Source organism: Osmerus eperlanus, chromosome 1, assembly GCF_963692335.1.
Source record: "Osmerus eperlanus chromosome 1, fOsmEpe2.1, whole genome shotgun sequence".
NCBI lineage: Eukaryota > Metazoa > Chordata > Actinopteri > Osmeriformes > Osmeridae > Osmerus > Osmerus eperlanus.
The window spans coordinates 22,353,164-22,366,637 of record NC_085018.1 but is presented as its reverse complement, the minus strand read 5'-3'; the positions used below and the strand labels follow the sequence as shown (position 1 = coordinate 22,366,637).

At 44.5% G+C, this 13,474-nt stretch overlaps 2 protein-coding genes across 2 annotated transcripts in view; one reads left to right on the top strand and one right to left on the bottom strand.

Annotated features, from left to right (window-relative positions):
* ppp4r1l (protein phosphatase 4, regulatory subunit 1-like) overlaps window positions 1-1,555 on the bottom strand; it is a 13,140-nt gene extending 11,585 nt beyond the window's left edge. The window contains exons 1-2 of the mRNA XM_062470523.1: window positions 1,389-1,555; window positions 89-133 (exon numbers count right to left, since the gene is read on the bottom strand). Of these exons, the coding sequence (XP_062326507.1) occupies window positions 89-133; window positions 1,389-1,395 (52 nt within the window). The 5' untranslated portion in view covers window positions 1,396-1,555. The remainder of the gene's footprint in view (window positions 1-88; window positions 134-1,388) is intronic.
* Window positions 1,556-1,620: 65 nt separating this feature from the next.
* rab22a (RAB22A, member RAS oncogene family) lies at window positions 1,621-13,213 on the top strand. The gene is made up of 7 exons (XM_062470528.1): window positions 1,621-1,946; window positions 2,387-2,466; window positions 2,671-2,752; window positions 7,182-7,253; window positions 7,380-7,486; window positions 9,590-9,699; window positions 9,873-13,213. The coding sequence occupies exons 1-7, from the start codon at window positions 1,911-1,913 to the stop codon at window positions 9,968-9,970; spliced, it is 585 nt and encodes a 194-aa protein (XP_062326512.1). The 5' UTR covers window positions 1,621-1,910; the 3' UTR covers window positions 9,971-13,213.
* Window positions 13,214-13,474: the final 261 nt, after the last annotated feature.

The following is a 13,474-nucleotide window of genomic DNA, read 5'->3' as shown; positions in this document are numbered from 1 at the left end:
AACAACAATATCCAAACTAAACTAAACTTGAAATGAAGGCTTGAGCCGTGCACAAATTCAAAAACTCAATGTGATTGAGAACACTCACAGTCATCCAGATCGTCGTGACCATCTTCAAAATATAAAGACAGACCTGAGAGAACAGACAGAGCAAGAGAGGCAACAATGTCACTAACATGTAATCAACATACTTCCCCTCCCTCATATGCCAGAGAAGGAGAGAGGCGGCCGGGCATCTTGGGCATAACGATGAGTAGGCAGTGTTGTGGCGGCGACTGAAAAGGTTAGTGTTGTGCTGATCTGAAAAACTTTGACACTGGTGATCTGGTGAGATGTTAATGGCTCTTGTTGAGGTGAAGGTCAGAACAAGGTGAATTCCTGTAGACTATGCACAGAATGTCTTCAAGTTGGGATTAATCTTGTAAAGTGCATCGAAATTGCCCAACAAACATCTAAGATCACTTGGCCACTGGTGTCAAAGATCAAATAGGCTAACACATCCTCTGGGCCTGAACAGAAGTATTAAGCAGCAGCTGACAAAGATTCACAACTTCTTAACTAGTGTAGCCACTAGCACAATAGCTATAACCTAATATTGTCATTACCAAGACCACCCATTTAAAAATTGGTAAACTATGTTCCATTGTTTACCAAATGGAACACTGGCTACAGCGAACCTGCTACTACTGCAGCTAAATTTACGTTATTTACACGGTAAAACCTCTCCATATTTTGACCACAATGTGGGAGATGAACATGACACTTCAGCTCCGCTTGAGAAATGACTCGACGTGTGCAGTCAAAAGGTGGTCAGCAAGCAACCCGGTTAGCGATCTGCATAATGTAGGCCTATTTGTTATAGTTTTGAGCTGGATTTGGTCAGCTTAAAAATCAAGCTAGTTAGGCTAGTGGCTTGCTGATCAGCTAGCTAAGCTACCCTGCTAAGCTAACAGGGCTGAAAAGGTCAGATAACTCGATAGGGTTTGTAATATCAAATAAATGAGCAGTTTATTGTTGGTCATCATTATTACAATCGCGCCACCACATCCCAGTGTCTATGAGAATTCTTTTTACTGAGTGTTGTCAAAACATAACATCCACGGGCACTGGGTTGGCTAAACTAGGCAGTATCGCGGCTAGCATTGCAAACCCAGTCCTGTACTGTAGTACTAGTACTAGCGCTGCAGCTTTAGCTTTCGCTTGACAACACCGCTTGCTGGCCATGTAGGCTAGCCGTCTCGCTTGAAAACACATTAGAACAAAGCCTACAATAACAAACTGGGCGTTACTGAAAACACTAAAATTAACATAAAAAACGCATATAAACGTTTTTATCACAAACACTGCGTTGTTAAAGTTTCGAATAAATGTTATGATAGGTATATTACCTGCCATCTTGATTATCTGCTCGGCGAGCTGCCGTGTGGGTTGTCACTCAACGTTGCCAGCATCGGCAAACTACTTCCTGAAAGCACTTCCTGATGTCGTTTTTCAACCGTTTTTATTTGTTTAACAATATTTTTGACACATTAAACGCAAAGTATGTAGATAGACAAATGAACTAAACACAAAGGATGCTTGACAGCTTCTTATGTTTCTAAACAAAAACAGGACCAATGCTGTCACGTGACACGGTCATCCGTAATGCAAGATGGAGTCGAGGCGTTTCGAGGATGTGTACTGTAATCAAAATGTGCTAAATAGTACGAGTGATGCTTAGGTTTAGAGAGTAGCAAATGCATATTTTCAGTATTTTTTATTAAATCTGTATGCGGTCATCTTAAATCTGTCTGTTAAAGATTGATTTTCTCTAAATTTGATCATTGAGGAATCTATTTAGCAAGCGAGCTAGCAGCAATCTGTCAAGTGGTTGGAATGTTCATAAATGTCCTATAAATCTGGAGATCAATATGGCGCTAAGGGAGTTAAAAGTTTGCCTTCTTGGGGTAAGACAACATAGCCTCTCTAAACGGTTCATTCTTGTTTGATGTTGTTTCCTAACTACTAAGTTGCCTACCGTTAGCTATCTAATTACATCAAGTTAAATATCACCATCATTATCAGTCTACCAATGCTGAATTTATTTTAGTTCACATCCTATCCTCTCACTGTCCTGTTGATATGTTGACACAATTTATTAGAAGTGATACGCAAAGGAGGTGTAAGTTAGAGGGTACAGTGCATCTTAAAGTTAATGTTACTGATGTTGACAATGTTACATGTTCATGTCGGCTTAGACAGAAAGGAAGGACACCGTAGGAAGACATTGCTTCTAGTGAATGTGTTATATAGCTGATGGTGCTAGATAAAAAAACTTATAACAGTTACAATTTGGCCCCTTGCATGTGTGGAACAGTTAATCTCTTATTTTCCTGTGTTTCTACAGGACACCGGGGTCGGCAAGTCCAGTATTGTGTGGAGGTTTGTGGAAGACAGCTTTGACCCAAACATTAATCCAACTATTGGGTAAGCACTGTACAAAAACATACAGCTGGATCACAATCACAGTCTTACACCGATGTTTCCCATCTTTTCATGTGCAAACAATATATCTGATTCTGAAGTGTGTTTTCTTTTTGACGAAGGGGGGGTCGATCATTTGCAGTACGTAGTTTAGATCATGGACACAAACAGTAGATTGTGTGTCATGTTCCTTTCTGTGTTTTTCAGGGCATCCTTCATGACAAAGACTGTGCAGTATCAGAACGAGCTACACAAGTTCCTGATATGGGACACTGCTGGACAGGAGAGGGTCAGTACTTAAAGGAGATACTTTCAGCATTATTTTCATCTACAGAAGAAGGACCATTTGTTTTTACTGTAGGTGCAGTGATATCATATGTCTGGTAGGGGGCGCTGTTTCTCTATCCATAAAGTGTAGCTTTTTTTTTACATTGTTGAAACGCTTAGAAGAGGCCCCCTTCATAAAGTGGAGTGGCAAGTTAAGGAATCATGGCTTTGCATTCTCAACATCAATGCTGCCTGTTTAGTCTTGTGGATAACATAGGTATGTCTGTCATGATTAAAGAACTCCTGCTCCCTCCCCCCCTCTTCATTACCTCTTCCCCCTTCCCCTCCCTCTCCCTTTGCCATCTCTCACTCTCTCTGTCTATCACTGTCTCTTTTCATTCACTGTAGCACATTTACACATTCATTTGCATGTTGCATCGCTTCAACAAAGTACCCAAGGCTGATATTCTAAAGAATGTCACACATATATTTGAACAGTCAGAGGAGTTGTATGTCAGCAGTCATAACATGTTGGGCAAAATGGGAGGCCTCTCGTAACTTGATCTGCTCTCATGTTTTTCTACTATACTACATGATGCTATATCTGGAACGCTTTACAGACCACCCAGGCCTGGGCTTTGCCACATGCAAATAACACAGGATATGAGTACCATAATCATCTTCAGAAACATATTTAGCTTGTATGCTAATAAGGACAACCACTTAAGGAACTTAAAAACAAGTAAAGGGGAAACATTTCTAATGTTTGCTGCACAGTTCCCTCTTTAATCGAGCGATCGCCAGCTGTTTCTTCTTTTGTTTTGTTCCCCTACTCTTTCCTCAGCGTGCATAGCGTCGCCCGCTGATATGAAGTTCTAGCCCCTCCTTGTTTTACCCAGAGGTGCGAGATGAGTCACTGTGTTTGTGTCGTGTTCTTAGTCCCCTGGGGCCTGGCCTGGCCCGGGTCCCCGGAGCAGACCCCCGTGAAATAAACCCTTTAAGATAAGGCAGGCAGATGAAACCAGAGCACTCTCCAACCTGCCACTGTGTGATGCCTTGCCAGCTCCCCTTCCATGCTCGGTTCTTCCCCTTCTCCTCACTCTCACTCGTTTTATCTCTAACTTCCCCTCTCTGCCATAGACTTTCCTTCTGTGCTCCATGTCTGCTCGTGCTGATCTCTCTTTCTACCGAGTGGCTCACAGCTGTGAACAAGAATGTAGCAATATTCTGTTAGTGGCTTGATGTTGTTTTCATATTAAGCTGCTGTGGTATTTTGCAAAGCTCTCATGGTGTGTGATTTTCAGCTTCTGGAGAATAGGCTTTTTAGGCTTTTTACATTTACATAGTCGCTCTTATCCAGAGCGACTTACGACTTACAGTAAGTACAGGGACATTCCCCCGAGGCAAGTACGGTGAAGTGCCTTGCCCAAGGAGACAACGTCATTTTTGCACGGCCGGGAATCGAACCAGCAACCTTCTGATTAATAGCCCGCTTCCCTACAGTAACCGCTCAGCCATCTGACCCACAATTTTTTTTTATTGGACCTGTTGGAGAGTAAACCGAGACGAGGTGGCATCGATTGAGCGTGCACAGATGCAGAGTTGTGATTTTGTGGAATCATTAGTGTACAGCCGAATCAGACTGTTAACTCCTGAGTCCTGATCCATTATATCTGATCTGTCTGCATGCAGACAACAAGCAGGATGGACTCTGACACTGACCCCCAGAGAACCCACTCTGCACCCTCCTGGCACAGAGGAACACCTTTCACCCACTGCCAGGCTCATAATTTCTGTAATTAATCTACACATACTGAGCAGCCGGGGAGCTTAGAGGGCGGCAGTGTGGCCAGATGTGTGGTTTAGCCTTGTGGTGAGTGCTCTCTGGGCACAGGCAGTCAGACCACACAGGACTGTCTGTAGCAGAGCTAGCTCCAGCTCTGGCCAGACAGACAGAGTCCCCTCACTCCTTCTGCCAAATATCCCTAGTTGGACTGCCTTTGGTGGAGTTGGAGCCAGTAACAACTATAATTGTGTGGAATGTGTGTTTCCCTGAGGTAACTGTTTCATTCCAAGGAGGATCGTGTATTTCTTTATATTTGCTGAGTAAAATGAAATTGGCGGGAATAGGCGGCTCATTCCGGCTTCGCCTGCCCCTGTTTTACTTTTTTTTTTTTTGGTCAAATCTCTTTATTTTATTAGCTAATATATGACACCTCTGATTATTATTATAAATGTGTTAATAAAGACTACCTTACAAAAAGTTGGCTTTAACCCTTGTGTTCTCCTCGGGTCGTTCTGACCCATCAGTCATTGTGACCCACCGTCGTATTGCGACAACTTTACCGCATACAAAAACAAAGTGAAGCATTTTCTTTTAACCGTCGGGCTGTCTCAGACCCCCCACATTGCGAAGGTTAAAAGAAAAGTATTTTTATTTGTTTTTGTATTGGGTAAAATTGGGTAAACACAATGATGGTTCGTTATGAACCTTTGGGTCATGTGACCCGAAGGCAGCACGAGGGTTAAATAAGATGAGATAGACTTTATTGTCCCAAAAGAAATTAGTCTTTGAAAAGTATAGTCCTGTACACCGAGTACAGTTGCTTCTCTGTAGGATCTATTAAAGATACATACATGGATTTTCATTAAGACCCAGCAAAGCAGCAACATAATGTGCTCACAAAGCACATTATGTCTCTTCGTTTCAGAGGAGATATAACCACAGGATATTTTGTTTTTATCCAAGAAGACAGAGGTTCATTATATAAGATGGAAGGTCACTCGTATCGAGGAACCTGTCTTAACCAATCACCCTCTCTGTTTAATCCCTGCATCAGCCCAGGACCCGTCTGGTGGTACTTATACCACCTCACGTCCTCCACCCCCTTCTATTGTACAACACTAACTTGGATATGTAAGCTATTTGATTTGAAGTTTTATGCAGACAGGCGTTTGCTAATTGAACTTGAACGTTTCAAACCAAAGCTCATAAGCTTTTGGAAAATACTATACCAGAACGGATACCAAGAACTGGCAAACATCTGAACTGTTTTCCCCCCAACTGTGGAATTGGAGAATATGTTCACATTGTTTTGATTATGCCGGGCCTTCTGATGTCTTGGGTTAAGACCGAATGTGTAGTCCTCCATAAATATGACAACGCTAACTGATTTTGACACATTGTGCTCATCTTTCTCCTGATGGTTACCACATGTGGGACTGGTTGGTGGAAAGGCCTGCCACACTTCCAGTTACACACAGCCTCCTGGCTCTGTGGGCCCGGAACACACAGCCTCCTGGCTTTGTGGGCCCGGAACACACAGCCTCCTGGCTCTGTGGGCCCGGAACACACAGCCTCCTGGCTTTGTGGGCCCGGAACACACAGCCTCCTGGCTCCGTGGGCCCGGAACACACAGCCTCCTGGCTCCGTGGGCCCGGAACACACAGCCTCCTGGCTCTGTGGGCCCGGAACACACAGCCTCCTGGCTTTGTGGGCCCAGAACACACAGCCTCCTGGCTCTGTGGGCCAGTTACACACAGCCTCCTGGCTCTGTGGGCCCGGAACACACAGCCTCCTGGCTCTATGGGCCCGGAACACACAGCCTCCTGGCTCTGTGGGCCCGGAACACACAGCCTCCTGGCTCTGTGGGCCCGGAACACATAGCCTCCGGAACACTAAGTCTTCTGGCTTCTCAAAATGGTGCATCTTTGCTTTTTCCAATAATCTTCATGAAGTCTAAAGTTCATTTATGAGGTTCATAAAAAACAATTAGTGCTGTATAGATGAAAAGTGATAAGCCATGGTAGGTTATTCACATCTTAGACACACAAGGGAATTTGTGTAATTTCTTTGCATAGTTATTGGTGATTGTAAAGCTGTTTTAGGATACTTCATTTTCCTATGGTTCTCCACAAACAAGCCATTTGGGCAGGAAAATCTATTAAAATGGCCTTCGAAGAAAGACCTTCAGAAGAATGTAGTCTTCTCCAGCCAGCAGACTGACTCTGTCTTTGAAGAATAACATTTACTAATAACATTTACTACTACCATGTTTTGTCTCCCTCATTCTCTCTCTTTCTCTCTCTTCCTCTCTCTCTCCCAAGAGCCCATTTACTGCCCCACTCCCCACTGCCCCCCCCCCCCCACTCCCCACTGCCCCCCCCCCCCCCAGCCAGTCGGGGCATCGCTGGGTAAAATAATATGTGGGCAGATTTGTGAAGAGGCTGGGTGTGGATACAAGTGACAGATGACAGCGCAGTGGGGCCAACAATTCTTATTTTACTTTCTCTTACATTCTCTTTCTTTCAATCTTTCTTTTTCTCTCTCTCTCTCTCTCTCTCTCTCTCTCTCTCTCTCTCTCTCTCTCTCTCTCTCTCTCTCTCTCTCTCTCTCTCTCTCTCTCTCTCTGTCTCTCTCTTCCTCTTCCTCTCTCTCTTTCTGCCCATAGTTCCGTGCTCTGGCGCCAATGTACTACCGAGGCTCGGCTGCGGCCATCATTGTCTATGACATCACTAAAGAGGTACCAGACAGTATCCCCCTCTTAGTCACTTTCCTTTGACTTCTCATTAAATACCCAGAAAGTGTATTTCATAAAACGTGTTGTTTATCCAGTGTCCTTCTCCACTGTGTCCCATGTGTTCCTCAGGAGTCCTTCCAGACGCTGAAGAACTGGGTGAAGGAACTCCGGCAGCACGGCCCTCCAAACATTGTGGTGGCCATCGCCGGAAACAAGTGTGACCTTTCTGATGCCAGGTACAACCTGCCTGGCAATACACCTTGCGTAGTTCAACTTCACTCAGTGCCCGGTTCCCAAGATAATCGAGTGATAGACACACAGATATTCCTGCCTTTATATTTAGATTCACCAGACCAATGCTTACAAGTCCATTTAGGCCTAACTAATGTATGAATGTGCTTACCCACATTACTAATGGACCAACAGTGCCTATTCAAAATGTCATTAAAATAGACACACATTACAGAGCTATTGTAACTGTTTGTGAGACAAAGCCAGATAAATGTGCCCTTGCGTCGTTCAGAGTAGAATCTGTAGTAGAAACATGATCTGTGGATGGTCATTCACCACCATTTGTAGCTACGGTGTAATCTGATCAGCAGTTTAGGGTTGAATGACCGGAGGGGTGGGGAGACAGCCTCCTGCTGGAGTGGTCTAACCTCCTCAAGGCTGCTGCTGGTTACACTGTATGAAGACATCAGAATCAGAATGGGATTTATTCGCCATGAAAGTTTGCACAGACAAGGAATTTGCTTTGGCAGGAAGGTGCATACAATAAACATATACCTAAAATTTAAATATGTGGACTATCTATACTAAGGGTACATAAACTAGCAGTACTAAGTGGGATTAGAATAGAATTAAATATACAATAAAATAAAATATAAGTTGCCGTAAATTACAATATAAAAATACAAATATTACAAAAAAATACAAATGTACAAGATACCATTTTGTAATGCAGTGCAAAAAGCAGTGTGTTTTAAGCAAGAAGTCATTAGAGTCAGTGGGGTCCCTTGGCCTTGTTGAAGAGGCCAACAGCGGAAGGGAAGAAACTGTTTTTGTGGCGTGAGGTATTGGTCCTGATGGACCGCAGCCTTCTGCCGGAGGGGAGTGACTGAAACAGGGAGTGTCCAGGGTGGGAGGAGTCGGCCACAATCTTCCTCGCTCGCCTCAGGGTCCTCGAGGTGTGCAGGTCCTCGAGGGTAGGCAGATTGCAGCCAATCACCTTCTCAGCAGTGCGGATGATACGCTGCAGTCTGCTCTTGTCCTTGGCAGTGGCAGCAGCGTACCAGACGGTGATGGAGGAGGTGAGGATGGACTCAATGATGGCTGAGTAGAAGTGCACCATCATTGTCTTTGGCAGGTTGAACTTCTTCAGCTGCCGAAGGAAGTACATCCTCTGTTGTGCTTTCTTGATGAGGGAGCTGATGTTCAGTTCCCACTTGAGGTCCTGCGAGAGGATAGTGCCCAGGAAGCGGAAGGACTCCACAGTGTTGACTGGGGAGTCACACAGGGTGATGGGGGTGAGTGGGGCTGTGTTCCTCCTGAAGTCCACAACCATCTCCACTGTCTTAAGAGCATTGAGCTCTAAGTTGTTCTGGCTGCACCAGGTCACCAGGTTGGCCGCTTCCCACGTATAATCAGACTCGTCTCCACCAGAGACGAGCCCAATAAGGGTGGTGTCGTCCGCAAACTTCAGGAGTTTGACGGACGAATGACTGGAGGTGCAACTGTTGGTGTACAGGGAGAAGAGCAGAGGAGAAAGGACGCAGCCCTGAGGTGATCCGGTGCTGATGGACCGGGAGTCAGAGACTTGTGTTCCCAGCTTAACGCACTGCTTCCTGTCAGACAGGAAGTCTGTGATCCACCTGCAGGTGGAATCAGGCACGTTCAGCTGGGAGAGCTTGTCCTGAAGCAGGGCGGGGATGATGGTATTGAAGGCAGAGCTGAAGTCCACAAACAGGATCCTGCTAAGGATGCTGGGGAGTCCAGGTGCTGTAGGGTGAAGTGGAGGGCCATGTTAACTGCATCGTCCACAGACCTGTTGGCTCTGTAGGCAAACTGCAGGGGGTCCAGTAGAGGGTCAGAGATGGATTTAAGGTGTGCCAGCACCAGGCGCTCGAAAGACTTCATTACCACAGAGGTCAGGGCGACGGGTCTGTAGTCATTATGTCCTGTTGGCCTTGGCTTTTTGGGCACAGGGATGACAAAGGGGAAGTGTCTCTACTATCTGTTTCATCTTTTCCATTGTATATCTTTCTCTGTCTCTCGCTCCCCCCCCCCCCTTCTTTGTGGTACTGGTGTTAAACTTGTTAATGTTCTGTATCTCTCTCCAGGGAGGTGTCAGAGAAGGATGCCAAAGATTATGCCGACTCCATTCATGCCATATTCGTGGAAACCAGTGCCAAAAACGCAATTAACATCAATGAAGTGTTTATTGAGATTAGTAAGTTTGTGTTTCAATGAGCCAGTCAGAGGCCCTTAATGGGCTTGTTTGAGGCATCAATTTTGCTTCCAAGACCAAACCCTGTGTGGTGAATGTTCTTATGTTCTTATGTTGTGTTACGTTGTTTTCCCTCCCTTTGGGTGTAACATTGTTTTGTGTCCCCTCCCCTGCAGGCCAGCGTATCCCTGTGCTTGACACGGTGGGAGGGGCTGCAGGGCAGGGCTTCAAACTGCGGCGCCAGCCCTCTGAGACTCGACGCAGCTGCTGCTGATGCTGCCCAGGACCGGGACACCCGACCCCCCGACCTCTGACCCTGTCTCTGCCCAGTCTCCACAGTCCCTCGGACCTTCCAGCCCCCGTCACAGAGAATCGCAATTGGTGCTAACGCTGCCTTAGATTGTTCCGCCCATACCCTGGGACCAGTCCCTTCCTACAGTCCTGTCAGTCCATCAAACACTTCCTGGTGCCCGTCAGAGACCAGGACGGTACTGTAGTACTCCACACCACGGCAGGCCTGCTTCATTACATCCCCTTGTTTCGCTGGCGAACATGTCCCAACAGGTCCGCCCTCCACAGGCCTCCGATGGATCCTTCAAGTCCTCGTGGTTTCCTCAGACAACACCGACATGCTGTCTGCTCATCCCGACCACACACAGGGTCACATCTGCTCCACACCCTCCCGTCTGGCTGGTCCATGCAGCCAGCGCCAGGTCCATCATGGTACGGTGGTTGGCTGTAGACTCTCATCCTGTCTTCTTGCCTGGACACAGCAGGTAATGTTCAGCTGTCCACATCATGCCCTGTCAAACACAATGGATGGGGAATGGTTGATTCAGATTGTGCCATATGTAGAAGTTTGCTTTATTCCATGCTCCAGATGGAACTACAAACACAATCTCACAACAGGACCAAAACAACATGGCATTATTCATTAAGCTAAGCCCTACCAGAACTAAATTGTGTACTAGATATCTTGCAGTCTTTTTCCATGCGCTCTGTGTTCTTTGACAGAGACACATCATCATGTAGGCATGGCTGAACACACATTTTTGTATTTTGTGTTTTATTAATTCAGTGCTCGTCTTTGCAAACATTTAATCTGCTTCATGTTCTGCACTTTTGAGGGACAGTGGGGTTATGTCAGGTAAATGGCTGTACACACAATAAATATATAGAGAGTAGTATACGCTAAGGAGTAAGAACTACCATGCTTCACTTCTTCAATGAGAATAATGAAGCAAGCCTTGCTAAACTAGACAGTCCACAGAGCAGACCAAGAGCCACGCAGAGAAGCATCTCTTCCCATATTTCTAGTATTGGTCCGGTGTGCCTCAGCCACTGGTGTCTAATGAGATTCAGTACCCCCCCAGTATCTCCTAGGCCCGGTGACAGTGTTGCTGAGGGCTCGCCTCAAGTGCTGACAAGGCTGGCAGCCACCAAGTGTGTGATGTGCTAACTTTTCCAACTGCTCACATGTTTTCCACATTTCCCCTTTTTAATGGTTGAAAGAATGAGCCAATCTCTGGAATTCTGTAAATGAATTGCTCCGGAGTGCCTGGAGAGTGGGCTGCCAGTCATTTTACAGTATTAGTTTTGCTTCAATGTTTCTTAAATGGCATTTTAACTGTTTGTGTTAGTTGGCAAACCTGTCTTTCCTCGATCCCTTGCTGTTTTTTTATGATTGTTTTACAGGGGAGGCTGATTTTGTGAGGTCTTGCCAATTCTTTAATTGTCCCATAAACATTTTTCATCTTTCGCTTCTCATTCTTTCAGAGTAAGCACTGGCTGCACATCCAACCTAGTTTTATTGCCTGGCTTGTGATGAAAAGGGTGATATCTGGAAACTTGTTTCAGGGAGAACCAAGCTATGCTCTTAGAGCTTGGAACCCTCTGAGGGGAAAAGATTCTGTGCAGAAACAGACATTCTGTTCTGTTAGCATGCTGACCCGCTAACGAACCGTGGTCGCTTTTCCCCTCTGAGTGATGTGCTGCTCTGCTCAAGGGACCTGTTATTAGTATTCTTTTCAACCTTGAGATTTCCCCCCTCCACCTCCCCTCTCCCCACCTCGTATCTCCTCTCTCCCTCCTTAATTTCTTGTGAGACATCCAGAAAACACTAGAATGAAGGATAAGTGTCGCTGTACAAGTGTGAATGTACTCGATTTTTGCCCAAGCAATGTTGATTCACATTTAATTTATCCTCTTTTGTCTTACCCCTATCGTTTCAAATTCAATAGATGGGGAAAACAGTAGATTGGATGGTCTGCTGCCTCAGAGCATCTCTGTTACAGTGTCTCTTCATGGACTTGTATGGACACTATGGGTTACTACATAGCCTGGTCTCTATGGATGTTACGGTGGTCTACTATAAAACAGCATATGTACTTTTTTTCTTTTTTTTTTTTGCCATAATGCATGTCCAAGTGGCTTGTTACTGGTGAACTCTGTTAAATACAAGGTCATCTGAATATTCTTCAGGTTTTATTTAGAGATGAATTCAATGTGCAATAATTGTCTTTGTGACAAGGGTAACTCAAATGTGACAGATAACAACTGGTAGATCTATAGATGATTTACTGAATACATTATTTTATTATAAACAACAAAAACAATAATAATGAATTCTAAGGCATAAATATGACTTCCTTGTCTTGAAAGGACAGGACATTTATTGAAAAAGAGAAACATTTTAGCTCTGGTACTTCAGCAATTGCACTTTACGCACCTAACCTTAACCTTCTTTTGTGTCGTTAGGTGTGTCAAGGTTTTCCAGGCATTCTAGATGTATTTCAACTAACTGAAAAGTACAAAGACTGATACCAATTTGTTGTTAACTGTTTTGGGTGAATCCACATTATCCAGCTTGTTCCTTTGGATGATCCTGCAAGCCTTAGTATCACTTGATTCGTTTGTAGTATGCCTGTTCATTCATTTACTATTTTGTTACAGAAGCTGGTGTCTCCTCAATATCATGTAAATGCCATTTTTACACAGAACATGACTAATATGACTTATATGATTCACCTCTGTCCTCCGTTGCTTTTCAATAGCATATTTGTAACAGGTGATGGTCCCCTTTAGCCTAAATGTTCTAAATAATAAAATTATGTCAGGTTTGTGAAAATATCTACTTTATGAAATTTGAACTTGAAGCATTGGTGGATATTACTAGTTGTGCATTGTTGATGTTTGAAAAAATACAGATCTTCTTGGGCGGGCCCTGAGAATGTTTTTCACTGTACATACCATCCAACCTGTACATTGCACAAATGTCTATTGATATTTAGCCTGTCAGAATTACTTGTATGGTGTCTGAAATACAAGAAACCCATAGACTTACATACACAAGTTAATTACTCCTAGCAGTAGTTGTCATATTTAGTTTTAATACAGTGCATTTCATATCGATTGTAAACAAAAAATACCTGAAAACACTTGTTCCCAGTGTATTTCTGAATGTCTTAAAAAAGGGAGTTGTCAACCTGTTTATTAATAAAACAATACTAAGAAAGGGTATTTGTGTCTTCTCCATGTGTGGGGCAGGGTTGGAGAGAGAAAAGGTTTGTGAGTGAGGCTTGTAGTCCTGTGATGTTCTGGGTTGAGAATGGTGATGTTTGAAACTGACACTGTGCTAACTTGTTCCTAGGGGGATACTGTGACAGTGTTGTTAGTAATAAGTCGTCTTGCTTCGGTGGCAACCAGCCCCCCGGCTATATATATAAAAATGAAACCTGAGGTATGTGTTACACGGAAAGGACCTCCTCGATGCTCTTTG

Coding starts and splice junctions, on each gene's coding strand:
- rab22a (XM_062470528.1), top strand. CDS start 1,911: ATGGCGCTAAGGGAGTTAAAAGTTTGCCTTCTTGGG. Junction 1,947..2,386: donor TAAAAGTTTGCCTTCTTGGG/GTAAGACAACAT, acceptor GTGTTTCTACAG/GACACCGGGGTCGGCAAGTC. Junction 9,700..9,872: donor TGAAGTGTTTATTGAGATTA/GTAAGTTTGTGT, acceptor CCTCCCCTGCAG/GCCAGCGTATCCCTGTGCTT.